The sequence below is a fragment of the Hermetia illucens genome, chromosome 2 (assembly GCF_905115235.1).
Source record: "Hermetia illucens chromosome 2, iHerIll2.2.curated.20191125, whole genome shotgun sequence".
NCBI classification, from domain to species: domain Eukaryota; kingdom Metazoa; phylum Arthropoda; class Insecta; order Diptera; family Stratiomyidae; genus Hermetia; species Hermetia illucens.
Window position 1 is genome coordinate 38346330 of NC_051850.1, and position 15771 is coordinate 38362100.

The 15771-nt window shown below is 42.7% G+C and overlaps 1 protein-coding gene across 3 annotated transcripts in view; it reads right to left on the minus strand.

Moving 5' to 3' along the window:
* LOC119648386 (potassium voltage-gated channel subfamily KQT member 1-like) overlaps window positions 1-15771 on the minus strand; it is a 592778-nt gene that overhangs the window by 16061 nt on the left and 560946 nt on the right. For 2 of the 3 annotated variants that reach the window (XM_038050125.1, XM_038050123.1), the window contains one exon: window positions 15077-15350. In XM_038050125.1, coding sequence (XP_037906053.1) covers window positions 15077-15350 — 274 coding nt within the window. The remainder of the gene's footprint in view (window positions 1-15076; window positions 15351-15771) is intronic. The other variant, XM_038050124.1, reaches the window with a different exon arrangement.

Sequence of the window (15771 nt, forward strand, 5' to 3'; positions counted from 1 at the left end):
GATAACATGCACCTACACATATTGTCTCAACATTCTTGTGAAAGTGGTTTTTCTGGAAGCGTAAAGCTACATCAAACTTAAATTAAGACCTCCGCAGTGATACGCGAATAGCCCTAAATACCACAAAACCATCAACTCTCCCCCTCCCCTCCTTCCCCCATAATAATAATAATAATGTTCGACTCATTTCTCTTTTAAACGTCTTTCCAAGTTGATAAATGCTATGTTGAAAGCTGGAGGTTCATCGCTGCCTCTCAGATAACCGCTTTGCTTACAGAAGGCACAGGTCGGCCACCTCATTTATCAACCATTGCGGTTCTCTATATAGACTGGCTAGAAACAACAAAAAGTAAGTCATCTCCCTGTCCTTTGATATAAGTAAAGTATGTGAGAAGGCGGGTTTGTCTCTTCTCAAGGTCTTCTTGATAGAACTTTTCCATGAGACGTTATAACTTGGTACTAAGGCCAATAGATTGTAGGGAACTGAAATGCCCTTCAACTCCCCCAAGACTTCTGAGATGCTCGTACTTGTCCTCTACTGCTCTGCGCCAAGTGCTCTTGGAGCGACCCACTTGTTGGCCATCCTGGAAAGGTGGATTCCACTGCATGGCATAGCCCGCAATTTAATTATTGCCCCTCCTCAACCTGTGACCCATCCACTGCTACCACCGTCTTCCGATCACAGTGTGTACGAGTGCGAAGCCTGTGCGCCGACCAAGCTGATCAGCTGAGATAGTTTCCCGCCAGCGTATTACCATGATACGAAGCAGACATGTATTTTCGAAAGCTTGGAGCTTTTGAGAAACAGTGGGGTTCACTTTCCATGTGCTACTCCCATATAACAGTAGAGAGAGAACGCTAGCATAGATCAGTCCTGTCTAACCTTTAGGAACCACAACGGTCGCAATGCAGCTGGAAACCAGAGCATTGCATTTAGGCTCTGCTGCCACCTGGACTCTAGGGAGACTCGCAGATTGTATAGATGGGTAATTACAAACATTTTTGACTACGCCTCCTTCGCCACTGTAGTCGTGTCTAAGTCACGATAACTAAGTTACCAAAGCAGCTTTTCTTACAAGGTATCTAGGGCTCACCACTTTTCATGTGATTTTTGCCTTCGCCAATGAGCCTCCTCCACTTTTTTGGAAAGTGCTTCTCACAGTAATGGAAACCATTAGCTATAAAACCTTCACCTGTCGCCTTCATCCTCAGTCAATTTAGTGGGACTAACCACTGGTTTCAGGACATTTGACTACGTTTTCGATAGAATGAAAATTGACAAGGCCCCACACTTCTACACCAACTTCAATTTAACTAAACCTTACGGGAACGGATGCTTCAGTATCGCGGGAATCGAGTCCTGTTTTTTCGCAGGATATTGATTTTAAAAACCACTCCAGTCCAATAGTCCGGTAATATCCTCAGAAATAATAGTAATATGGCAATCGTCACAAAAGCACATGGATTAAGCAACAAAAACTCTGTAGGAGCCTTCTTTTCAAAGGTGGACCCAGAAGATCTGGAATATTTTGCCACTTTCTTTGTAAGGAGGAAAATTTTACCCTAAGTCTTACTGTTTCCCCTTATCGGTAGCGGATTCACACGGTAGCTCCTACCTAAGTTCCTACATAAGCAGCAGAGGAGCACACTTGCATATAGAAGTCATCGTAAGTCGTATCTGCGCCCTCCCTATTAGTTTGTTGGGTCCCCGGAGAACCAAACAAGTCCAATAGATACAACACAGAAGACGTCATTCTCAAGACCGCTAACTATATAAAGGGAATTAAAATTCATGTCGAAAAAATTTGGGATATCAAGTGCATATGGGGGTGATCCAATGTAATAGGAAGATTACCAATGGGAACTGGGCTCCTTGAAAAGAAGTTTCTCGATTTTCACATCGATTAAGTTGTCAAAAGTGTTCGCTTTCTGAAACTTGAGCGGGAATTCCAACGATATAAGACTTTGGAGACTACTACACTCCCGCCTGCCATGCTAATGGAAATGTGCTTGTGTACTTTGGAAAGCCAAATAGGAGCAGACGCGAATCATGTGTCGGGTTATTTCTGACGGCTACTGCCAAGCGCGCACTGTTGACCTGAGAGCCGATTTCCGACATCCGGTCCAGGTCAAGGAGCACCACAATTGTACAATATTACGCACCAACGGAGACTTCTGATGTAGTGAAGAAGGATGCTTTCTACGACCTATTAAATGAAGTTGCGGGGGGTCTTCTTAGAGGTGACATTGTGATCGTGATGGGTGATTTGAATACCTAGGTGGAATCTGACAACACCTTGCTCGGACATGTAATAGCGAAACCCGGTCTTGGCGACTACAACGGTAATGGTGCGAGTTTCGTGGAGTTCTGCAATTTGCACCGCCCCGTCATAAGGACAGCTGGGTTGCAACTGACCATCCCCGTACGAGCAATCAGATTGATCACTTAGGGATCAGCAGCAAATTTAGGAGTGGTCTCCTGGATGTGCGTATTAAGAAAGTTGCTGATATCGGCCTCGAAAGACCGCTTATGTATTGCATCCACCGCTTCTCGCAGGGTTGGGGAGCTACGACCCCCCAAGTTCAACATCGACCGCTTGTATGATCCAGCTGTCGTTCGGCAGTAGGAGAGCTATCTTGTTGATCTAGCGGCAGATATGTCTATATCGATGAGTATTGGGCTGCCATCAAAAACGTTTTCTTGGGTACTACAGAGGTCATCGGTCGCGTCCAGAAGGGATCTGGCCGACTGGGGAATCATGGAAGCGGATCGATGAACGGAAGGGATTGAAGGCTTTAATGACCGCAGCGAGTGATGGCGGTCGTGGCGCGCTTCAACTCCGATAATGAGGAAAATCTTGAGAAATTTGGCGTAGTGACAAGAGAAAATTTGCTAATATGCTGATCGGCAAGCGAAAGATGCCGCAGGTCGCAATGATTTCAGAATTGCATACCGCATCACGAAAGAGCTTGCATGTTGTCACAAATCTTTCGATGGTCCTGCGAAGCACGTTAATGGTGGACTTCTCATCCACGATGACGAACAACTGAAGAGGTTGAAAGAACACTTCGCTACGGTTCTTACTCGTATCACATTCGGTGACGTTCCTCCACTTGTGGGTGAAATGGCTACTTACCGTAACATGCGGATATGAACTGCTCCCTGCCGGCGCAAAGATAACAACTAAAATAATTTGGAACACATCAACGAACATCTCGAAAGCTTGATTGACAGAGGGTAGACTGGTTTCTGCTCTGGATCCTTCCGCATTGACCACATCGACATCCTACGGATCATTTTGGAACAGTACCCTACACCTGCTCTTCATCGATTTCGAGAAAGCTTTCGATAGCGGGAACAGAGAATGCATCTAGAGTGTTCTTCGTAGGAGGATCATTCCAGAGAAACTAATGGTCACTATCAGAGGGGCACATAATGGCGCAAAATGTCACATGCTGCATCGAGGTAAAATCTCGGAGGATGGCGACGTCCAAAACAGAATCCGGCAGTCACCGATATTCATTGTTTTTGTTATCGGTGGCGTTTTTCGTACTGCCTTGTCGGGAGGAGGTGACATCTTTCCTCGAACATCTCGACTACGCTGATGTCTTCTGTTCTACTCACTCCCCGAGTCATGCACCTTGGAAAAATGGCTCTGGATTTGAAAAAAAAGTCAAAGAGTTAAACTGAATATAAAGACCTCCAAAACCAGGGTTTTCAGTCTGACGGGTTATCGCAATCTCCCTATCTGCATTAATGGGCGGAGCATCGAAGGTGTCGATCAATTTCACCTAGTTTCGGCGGGCGATGGCACTGAACTGAATGTTGCCCCATGCATTAATAGCACTAGATTCTCTAAAATCTGGGAACGCAACTATCTCAGCACCAAGATCAATTTGACTCTGTTATGGTAACCTATTAAGGTATTCGTCATGCAACGCCACTTGGCGCAGAGCATTAAAGGAGGAGTGCAGGCACCTCGAGCTGAAGCGCATTTCAGGTAACCACCAACGATGGCACGTAGGTGCGGTTAACGTGCTATACCCCAACAAAAAGTAATTATATCTAAGGCATTACCGCCTTCTGACAAGCGTTAAAATTCCGACCGACCTTCCAATTGGAGAGATTGGATCGCCATAAGACTATTTTTGCTTCCAATTATAATACAATTGTTTGCAGTAGTATGTTCTAGAAGATCCTCTCCATTTAGACCAACTGCGGTCAAAGAGCTTGTCATGAGCACTTAGTCTTTAGCAAGGTGATCTCACTTTCGCTTAGAGTTTTATTTTTGCTTAGTTTCAGGTTTTCAAGTTTCTCCATGGTTTCCCAAGAGATCTTTCTAACTAAACCTTTAAAACCAAGCGCGTAAAAGATCAAAAGGAATACCGCCCAGTTAAATGCATTCGTCCGCTAATATTTGCAAACTCACACAGGCTGAAGACAGATTGGATGAACCGTTTAGGATAAAGCCAGGCCAGGCCAGCTTTGTTAAAACAATAAAGAAGGAATCATTTCTGATGGTTTTGCGTGACGAATGAAGCATACAGGTTCGCCCGCTCGTAGAAGACTAGTCAGTTCTTGGCTGGTCTTTCGTAGATCCAGATAGGTCCTGTCAATAAAGTAGACAAAGAAAGATAAGAGTGGGTGCGGAGGACGGTCTAAAAAAAGTACAAGTGGGTTATATAGTGAAAGGAAAGAGTTATATGTGTGTCTCATCTCCCAATCTCTTGCTAGCAATTATCTAGGAATTATGTTCTTAGCCCCGAATTGGCAGTCCCTCCTTCCTCACACCGATTTCACTGCAAAATCGATAATTTATTTAGAGAGGGAAATCCGCACTTTCTTCGTTATCAAGTTTATTAGGCATATATGAGTAGAGTCGAAAAATCTATTAATCTTCTTTCATTCAACTAAAGCTAGATATTGTATAATGTTTGTTATCCTACACAGTTGTTGTTAATGAAAATTATCCAATTTATTATGGGTAAAATATTCCAGGTTTGCTCATTATTTTTTTTTAATATTTGTGCTGCTGTTATAGATCCTATTCTTTTGTTAGGGGAATGAATAGAAGATATTATGCTGAGGGTAATACATACTTTTACGTACTTTTATCTTAGATTTTACCACCATGTTATATTGTTCCCAAAAATCATCGTATATTTTAACAGACCTCCTAAAAGCCTATAAAAGGACGTGACAAAGCAACTCTATCCCAAATAATAATTAATCAAATTATGCGTACATATGTAAATGTATTCAACGTGAGCCTAAAATTCATTATTTCGCCCATATTGCTTGCAAGAGGTTGTTTTTCCATCCCAAAGAACAATAAAGAAAACGTGGACATAACCTGAACGAGTGCTTTCTTATTTGATGGCTGTTATGCAAAATAAATGGTTCCCAAGGGTGTCACATCTGTACGTACATCGCTTCCATATTTATCCTTGCGCACGACTACTTCAGATGAGTCCTTTCGAAACATTACCACCGAATTGGTGACAGCAAATTAACATTAGCTGATATACAAGTGTTTGTTGTCTGGCAGCAATAAAACCAACTATCCTGTCAGAAACATAAATAAATTTATGCAAATATTGCCAAAAAGCACCAATGCTGTGGACCACCTGCGTTGTGGGCGCTGATCCTTAGACGTTGGAATTTCGCAAAACTTTCCACTTTGAATTTTCCCAGTTTCTATGAAAATGTACATTCATGTTCGCCCAAGGCGAAAATTTATATATGTATATGTGCCAGGAAGTAATGCTTCACGCCACTGTATACCCAATTGACTGGCGAAACTTTCTCGTACTACATTATCGTTAGTTTCCTGATTTTTAGGTCAATCGGATATCGTACATGGGAAACAGCCAGTGCTCATTTTGGAAACTAGTCCACAAAGTTTCCCTGGAACATCAGTCAACATGTTGTTCTTCATGGGACTATTAACTTTCAACTTGACTCGCTTAACGGAACGTATCGGGTATCCTCCGATAGTTTGCATGTTCGGCGGCTTTTCATGGCATGTTGAGCTGGCGTAAGGATTTTTGGACGAAAAATTGACCTCGTTATGTCCAAGTACCGATTTATATTCTTTGTAATTCCATTCCCTTGGAACGCAAGAGGGAATTAGGTTCGTTGAAATACTTTCGTCATGTCCTGTCACGATAGCGAAACTCCTGACTGAAAGGAAATCACAGCTACGTTATGGTAGGCCGCCAATTTACTTGTTTTGCATTTTATGGAATTTGCATAATTCACTCCTAGCAAAGAAAAGGAAGTTTGTCAGGCATGCGATGTAACTTTTTATATAAGTGACGTGAAAATGGTGGAAGTTGTACTTATTTATGGTTTCTTTGAACCGGGTAAGAAATCAGAGGCTCCCGGGAAAATCCTTTGGTTTGGCAGTGAGTATTCCTATTCTCATACCTATGTTATGGGGGAAATTTACCAAGAATTCTAGAAAGCACGAGTTCATCCTATGATACTATATTTGCAAACTTTTGTTGCGAAGTCCCAGGACAAAACCACGGAAAATTTTTCGAGCTCCTGCATTCCATTAGCTTTTAACAGGTAATTAGCTTTCATATCTGAGAAGGGATTGGGAATATGCATTTGAGCTGCAAGGAAATTCCTCTTTGGTATGAAATATTTCTTCTGCACTTCTTATGTGAGGAGGGATAACATTTTCCATTCGGCATACCTTTGAGGATATTTGGCAAATGAGAGGTTCACCTCAGTTTGCTTCAACTAGTATGAAAAGAATAGGAGAAAGAAGAATATAATGCACTTATCATTACCCTCATTAGTGGAATCAAGGTAAGAGTCAGAGAAAGGTTTATTGGGCAGAGTAGAAAGCAAAAATACATGAGGAGAGAAGGGGGGGGGGGTGTATGCCACTACATCCAGGTGTAGATGATGTAACAGAAAAAAACAGAGTTGAAGGCGTGAATGAAAATTTCTGACAATGGGGACAATGAAGTTCATACTCCTAAGCGGAGTATTATGCGTAAACTACGACTTCACTGACCATTTGTCAATCGACTTGTAGTTCATTTCCTTCTGGAATTTGTGAAAAGCCTATAGTCCTCTTGATTGTTCTGCGACGCCTATTTTGATGATGTATCCTGACTCAGACTCAAACACAGAGTAGATTCTACGGCATGGCATAGCGAGTAATGGAGTTATTCTTCTTTTTCAGCCTTTGTCCTGTTCACAAACGGGGTTGGTTCGTTGTGATTGATTTCGCCATTTGACTCTATCAAATGCGTGATCTGGATGCAATCGCCAGGCTTTTAAAACTCGGCCTGCCTTTTGGTCGTTTACCATCGACTACGATGTTTAGGCAAGTGAATTCTCGTTAGCGTGAATTGCGTGATCATACCATCGAAGACGCCTCTCTCGCAGTTTTTCCAAGTTCGTTACAAACCCATATCGACTGCGGATATCTTCATTTCGGATGTGAACGTATTTCGCAGTATCTTCGTCTCCATTACCGCAAAACGCCGTTCATTGTCTTTTATAGTCGGCCAACACTCAGAACTATAGAGAGCGGCAGTACGCACGACATTGCGGTAAATTTTAGATTTAAGACGTTCGCGGATACGTCGATCACAAAGAACACCAGTTGTGGAACGCTACTTCATCCAGGTTGCGTTAATGCGTGTAGCAATTTCATAACGCATTGGCTGATAGGATTGACTCGAGGTATTTAAATCGCTCAGTTCTGGGCAGGTTACTGTCGCTGACAGTGATTGTGCCTGTTTCATGGGGATTGATCATCAATTAGTTTTATTCAGATTCAATCTGAGACCGTGTTGCATGAGGCGATCATTCCATTTTTAAACAAGTTGCTCGAGATTATGTTTGCTATTAAACGCTAGGAATCTGTATAAAGCAGTGTATAGGGCGCTAGACGTTGGATGTTCAGTGTGACAGTGTCCATAACAAGAACAGAGAGGAGTGGTGAGAGGGCGCTTCTTTGATGAACACCAACAGAGGCACGAAGCGGTTTTGATATACCCGCCATACTTCGAACTTTACTTTTCGGATCGTGCTAGAGCACTTGAACCAGGCGCATGACTTCTTCTGGTGTTGTCGTAGTGTCATACCAGATGAGTTCGTGTAGCACACGGTTAAATAGTCTCTCCAGATCCAGAAGTGCAATGTAAGGAGGGCGATGCTTCTCCATGAGTAACCGCGCATAACGCGTATTGCGTCAGTACTTCCGCAGTTCTTGACAAATCCGGCTTGATTCACGGTTATTTGATCGATTTCGCGAATACGGTTGTCAAGCATGTTTTCAAAAATCTTCATGGTATGGGAAAGTAATCGGATCGGACGTTAATTTGGACGTTCTGCTTTCTTTTTCCATATTGGAACTGCGGTACTTTTTTGCTAGTCAAATGGTGTTCTACCTTCCTGAACAATCTGATTAAAGAATTCACAGTGTTGGATCCCATCTTTTCAGATACAATGTCGTCAGATCCTGTGACTTTCCCCGATTTCATTGGTTTTATTGCCTCCTCGACTTCAATTACGCTGACAGGTGGAACTGCTCCTAATGTCGGATGGATAAATTCTTCAGTTCAAATCTGCCCGAAATATTCTCGCCATCTATCCGTCGCGGCTCGACGGTTGGTAAGCAAAGTATCATTCTTGTCATTAACGCAACAGAAGTGTTCGATATCCTGTGTGCGTTCGTTTCGGCTTTGGCCAACTCGATATAGATCTCTCTCGCCATCCCGAGTGTCCAGTTTATCGTAAAAATTGTTGTAATGGTTCGCTCGGGTGACAGCGATCTCTTTCTTTGCTTCACGATTGGCATTCTCATAAATTTGCCAACTGACCAGCGTTTTCTCGTCGAGAAAATTGTGAGGCGTTTCACGGACCTTCATTTCAACATCGTCATTCCAAAGCCAAGTATCTCGGTTGGTGTACGGCTTACCTGGCTTGGTGACCCGGAGGGTTGCACAGGCCGCTTTGTGGGTAATAATAATCGTTGGCGCAACAATCCATATTGAACCAGGGCCTGTGTGTTAGAGCATTTCATTCAAGACCGTAATGGTTTGTGGATGGTGTCATTAATTTGGTTCCACAATTCTTGAACATTCGTAATGGTTCGTAATCGCGTAAATGAGATCATTTCTTCTTTCTTCTCAAGAAATCGCCACCATTTAATGCGCCGCGGGCCAGTGCGTTCCTCTCGCTATTTAATCGGTGGCTTAATCCGCAGGACGTCAATCAACGGCCGATATTGAAGTGCGATGGACTCATATACGCCGGTCTTATGAGAATATGGTCAATTTGCGTTTTACTGCTCCCACTATAAAATGTAGGAAAATGAGACAATCGTTTGTTGAATCATGTATTCATAAGTACAAGGTCATGGCTGTCCGCAAAATCGATTATACGCTCGCCACCCTCATTGCGCGCAGACAAAGGAGGCGGGTTCAAGAGAGTGTGCTGAGACCAAGGAAAGACGTAAATATGGTTGGAGTTACTCCATTATGCTAAATCCTACCTGATTTCTCTTCATGGCAATTTCCGTTACAGGTCGACAAAAAAAGCACATCTAATGTTGACACAAAAGAAGAAAGGTTGTGACACTTAACAAACTTCGAAAAAATGCTAGCGCGCATCTCCGTTCACGCGGCAGGACGGAGTTCGGGGTCTGGTTGAATAATAACCAAGAGTTTTTGGCAGACGTAAGAAAACTAGTCCGAGCCATACAATCCTGTGTCAGTACGCTAAATGTCGGTACTCCTACTGGTAAGGCAGAGGAAATTGCAAAAGCCCTACGAAAAGTGCACATAAATATTTTTGCTCAATGAGAAACTCAGAGATGTGTTGCCAAGAATTCTGCCATAGAGCGTGAATGCGGTGAAAATGGCTTCAAATTCCTCCTCGTTGGTATCCCATTTCTAAACATTTTGCATGTTACAATAAAAGAAGTTGCGGATCGATCCTCGGTGTCAATCGACCACTCGACTCATTTCTTTACCGTCAAATACAGGTCAATCCAATACCGAGAAAGCGCCTATTGGAAACTCATCATCATCAACGGCGCAACAACCAATATCCGATCTAGGCCTGCCTTAGTAAGTAACTCCAGACACCCCGGTTTTGCGCCGAGGTCCACCAATTCGATATTCCTAAACTAAAAGATGTCTGGCGTCCTGACCTACGCCATCGCTCCATCTCAGGCAGGGTCTGGTTCGTCTACTTTTTCTACCATAGATATTGCCGTTATAGACTTTCTGGGCCGGATCATCCTCATGCATATGGCTTAGGTGACCCGCCCACCTCAACCTGTTGAGCCGGATTTTATCGAGGACCACACGGTCGTGATATCGATCATAGATTTTGTCGCTATGTATGCTACGGAATCGTCCATCCTCATGTAGGGGGCCAAACATTTTTCGGAGGATTCTTCTTTTTCCTGCTAAGAACCCATGTCTTGTACAGTAAGAGATTTGACGCAATGGTAAGACGTTTCGAGCGGAATAGTTTTTGCAAACTGAAATAGGCTCTGTTGGTAGCCAACAACCGTGCATGGATTTCGTTATCATAGCTGTTATCGTTTGTGATTTTCGACCCTAGATAGAAGAAATTTTCAACGCTCGCAAAATTAAAGTCTCCGGTCTTTATTTGTTTCCTTTGACCAGTGCGATTTTTTTGTTCCTTGGCGCAGATATTGCCACCATGTAGTTCGTCTTGCCTTCATTAATGTGCAGCCCGAGATCCGCCTACTCGATCTGGATGAAGCTAGACTGTACATCTCGGATTGTTCTCCTCATAATGTCAATATCGTCAGCGTAGGCCAGTAGTTGGGCAACTACTCGGCCCAAAGACCTTTAATATGGATGCTGACAATTACCAGGTGTATAAATATGAATTGGTCATTTTTTAAGTTGAAAAAAAAACACGCATGTTTAAAAAAAATAGTTAAATCTATTTCACTTGAAGTATTGGCCATCGCTAGCTACACAGTTTTGTCTCCCTTTTTGCTAATTTGTGGATGCCAGTAGAAGCGTTGGTGCTTTGAAGCGAACAATGCATCGATCCATTTTTTGACTCCTTTATAAGAACCGAAATGCTGCTCAGCAAGCGCTGGAAACAAGTAGAATCCAGAAGGCGCCGAGTCTGGTGAATAGGACGGATGGGGTAAGACATCACAGAGAAGTGCATCAATGGTGCTCCTGACTGGTTTTGATGTGTGGGCCGGGGCGTTGTCGTGTTGGAAAATTGCTTTTTCGTGCCTGGTGCCCCATTCGGGTGGCTTAGGATTCTCGAAATAAATTCATTTATTCCCCGTCACGATTCTATGGAAAGAACGTTTTCTTTCGACCCTTGTGAGAAGAATTTCACAAGTGGTTTTTCGTTTTTCTTGCTGTCTTTCGTTTAAATCATGCGGCATCTGACCAGACGAGCGGCCCAGAAAGTAATGAGTAGGATTGACCAGGAGGTGAAGCAAAGTGTCCACAAAGAAGTTGGGAGAAATTTGAAGCCAGAAGAAGAAGAGGAACTGCTTCCAACAACTCTGCGTGGAGGCGGATATAGATCTATTGGCAAACGCATACAGGGTTGTAATGCGAGGATTCAAAGGTCAGGCAGCTCCACAAATCACATGTCCCGACCTCCTACTGAAATTTGTTTAAGATTTGTTTCCTGAGGAGAACACGAGCAGTTGCAGCCTTGATACACCTTAAGATTTACCAGTAATAACGAAGGGAGATAACAAAGCCAATAAGCTGGCTTTTAAGCCGAGACCAGGCATAATTGTAAAGTTGTTTGAAGCATATTTGGTGGATGGCATCTTCCCTGAGACATGAAAACAACAAAGGCTAGTTTTGTTGCCTAAACGTAGTAAGTCTCCTGGTGAACTACCTTTCTACAGACCTGGCCACTACCAGAAAAATCGAATAATCTATAATAGATTGCTTCTGGTTGTAGAGAGCCTAGGACATACGCCCGGATCAACGGTCGATGCAATCAAACTGGTCACTGGCTTAGCTAAAAATGCGATGCACGGAGATGGTAGCATTAGCAAGTATTGGGCAGTGGTTGACGTGCAAAATGTGCTCAACTTGGCCAGTTAGAACCTTATAAGGAGGTCTTTAGCGGCGATTGGTGTACCCAGTTACCTAATTGCGCCTGTCGACAGCTATTTAACAGGCAGAAAGCTTTGGTGCGACGCAGACAATGGACCCAGATAGTACGTGTTCCCCAGGGATCTGTTATGGGACCGCTATTTTGGAACATCGTGTATAACGGTGTCCTCAATATTTCAGTTGCTAGTGATGAAGGCCTTGCACTTGCGGGGACCTACTCTTCCATATAGTACTGAAAGAGAAAATCGATATCGCTATTGTCTGCTAGCAATACAAACATCTTGACCGTGGAGCCGTAGAAGGAACCATGGAAATCTTCCAGAGTGGCTTCAGCAGAATAAAAAATAGGCGAAATATCCGCCAACAGCTGCTTTGCGGCACCAAGCCTCACGAGAGAGGAGTTCCAATCTATGATGAAAAGGTTGACAATGGATGCAAACGACCATAGCCATAAATAATAGCTGACGATTTCAACGCATGGGCTCATTCTTCAGCCCCCCAGGCAACTGAGAAACGACCGCAAAAGGACGTGTATTACTTGAGGTTCTTTCTTGTCTGAATCTTGAAGTTACTAACACTGGAAGCGTGAACATTTTCCGAAAGAGAGAAATGGGGCCCTTGATAGATGTCACATTTATTAGCGTCAGTGAAAAATATATACCCATAGTGACCAGCAGCCATCATTTTTAAAATCATACATCGTATAAGAATAAATTCGCCCCGAACAGTTGAAAGGTGCAGTCAATAAATTTGACATGTGGCTATCGTAGAAAGTAAGAGTGAACACTTTAAGCGACGGTGCAAGGAAGCTGCCACGGACACCTGGTGTGGCGTCTAGAAGACAATAATGTCAAAAGTCAAAGGCAAACGCTCTCCACCAATTTCTTCCTCAAATCTACTTAATGAAATAGTAACGAATCTTTTTCCCACAAAATATGCGTTCCGCTAACTTTCCACTGTCGAGGTAGACATCACCGAAATTCTCGTGGTTAGTAAAGTGAGATACAACAGTAAGTTATACCTATGATATGACGAACTAGAAGTCGGCATCCATTTTAAGGTTCAAAAGCACCAGTGGCTATTTAGGGTGTATGTACGATAAAAGAAAAGTCAGGCGTCTACCCAAGGCAAAGTGGATATAAATGTAAACGATCTCCCGGTACACCCCGAAGCATATTGAGCACTCAGTTAACAAAGAAAGTCATCTGCTACTCGATGTGCGATTAGTAGATTAGCTTGCCAAGAGTTTTTCTCAGAATAACCTGCGTAAGTTGCTATAAAAAGTGTTGTCGCCAGTCTATTCCAACTGATTTCGAAACGTTAAGGAAATTAAAGTAAGAGATGTTTTCTATTTTTGCCCGTTTCTATTCGCCAATATTTCTTCTATATTTATTCCTCTAATAGATAGATAGAGAGAAATCGTGAAATTTTTTGTAAACTGATGACTTTTTATTTTTTTTTTAAAAACTAATAACTAAGATTAGAGAAGAATACGGTTTCACTTTCGTGGCACTCTGCAATGAGAAGTTCCGGTATTCGCCGGAACCAAGAAGACGATACGCAGGAGGAACAGCTTCAGCGGCAGAGGAGCACGCAATCGGCACGGTGTGACGGTATCGCCTAGATGGATTTCTTATTTGTATTTCTTCATCTTATCTCTACAGCAAACGGATGCATCCGAAAATTGATCTTGGCGGCATTTACTTATTTCCTCCTCACTTCCCTATGTAGAGAGCAAACATGGATCTATTGCAGAGAATGTTGCGCGTGTTTGCTTCCATCAAGCCCAATCCCACAGGGGAATTTTGAAGGATCGATCGGTGATTTCAGGTCCATTACCGTCAATCCAAAATGAATCTTTAAGGAAGCTAGGTCTTTGGTTGCCGCTGGTATGTGGTAAGCCGTAAATAGCTGTGCAATGTCTGTTGTTATGATAGATGCTGCCATATGCTCGTAACAACTCGCAGCCAGGTGCTCACAACCACGTAGGCGCATACCAATGCACTGCATCACATACACGGCACTAATATTAGCCCCTATGCGCGGAATTCTACTCGTGCAACTCCCGTCGCGGTCAAACATGTGCAAGGCTATTCCGTCTCCGAAAAATTTGAAAGAATGCATTGGGAGTTGAATTTTCTGTGTATAGTGTTTTCTGCCGGAACAATTTTTTTAGATGGCTTTTTAGCAAATTCTCAATAGCTTGTGTGTAACGTTTGGAAATGGATTCATCCTGGTTATATAATTTCAGAAGTTTTCCGATGAATGAATACTGAAATTACATTTTGGTATAGTCGTATGGTCGTAGAAGCTTTAGTCGTTTGCTGGTATTCTACCGCATGACTAGAAATTTCATTTCCATGTTGTGGTTTTGAAACATCTTGGGATAGCATATCGGGTATAGACGGCATTTCTCTTTGTTAAAGAGACGGCTTGCATAGTATCCCATTTCTGGCTTCATAGTCAGGTTACAAACAATGAATTTAGCCAAAATTCCTTCGGACTTTCATTGTGCTGTCACTCTCGTTCAAAGGATTTAAAATTTACTATTCTGCATACGTCCTTCATGTTCTGGTCTTATTTGGTAAGACCCCCGGCATATGTCTATTTGGTATCTAGTATTCGCAATAATTAACATCTAAATCAACGGACAACATCTAAACGAAAAAGCAAGAACTGGGGAGGATAAGTAGATGTCCTTCACCTCACTTAGGAGTGAGGAGAATAAACTATATGTATATATTGGCCTTACTGTTGTTTTTTTCAGAATTGAAAAATGAGTTTGACTTCAGCACTAAAATTTGGAGTTAAGCCAAGAAAATTTATGTTGGGCATAGAAAGCTACAGTCTATAGAGTAGATAAATCCTAGGAAATTGTAACCGATTTAAGTTATTGCGTCAGATTGATTGTGTTAAATCAAACTCACTCGCTTAAAGTACTTTAACCACAATCCATACATACCTGCTCTCGGTTCCTCAGCATAGAATACAACATCCCCATCTGATTCACTCCTTGTCGGCGCTCCTTGTTGTCCCGATTGTTGTGCTGATTGTGATGGATTCTCGTTCTGTGCGGAACTTGTTGAACTACTTCCAGCTGCACTTGTTGGTGGTGGTGTTTGGGTAGATTGGCCTCCGGATTGATGTTGTTGGTTTCCGGGTGGTTCCATTCGATTTCGTGATTTCCGTCTCTTCAGGACGCTGGCACCTCGTTTAGCAACCTGCACCATTAGGGTCTGACCCAAATGTATCACAAACGAAAGAAAAAAAGAACAACAACACATTGAACACATCGAGCGACACTTAATATTTGCGCTTCCTTGGATCGGGACGGGGGTGGATGTGGTGGAGGTTCATTCAGGATATGAAAACAAAAACTGAGGAGGCTTTGTGTATACTTTTGCCCTCATTGTACAAAAAATGCATTGAGAGAAGAAAAAGATAAGCATTTTGTTCAGTTGCCGGCAATTTGAAAGTGTTTTTAGCTTTCGTGGTTTTGTGCGAAAAGATGTTTTTCTAGTCGAAGAGACCAAGGAGATTTTCTATGGACTTATACTGAAGTTGCTGGAAATAAAGGATAGGAATGAGGAGTAAATGTGAAGACCTAGTAGTTATGTGATTATACATTTTGAAAGTGAGAACATTGCATCTACATAG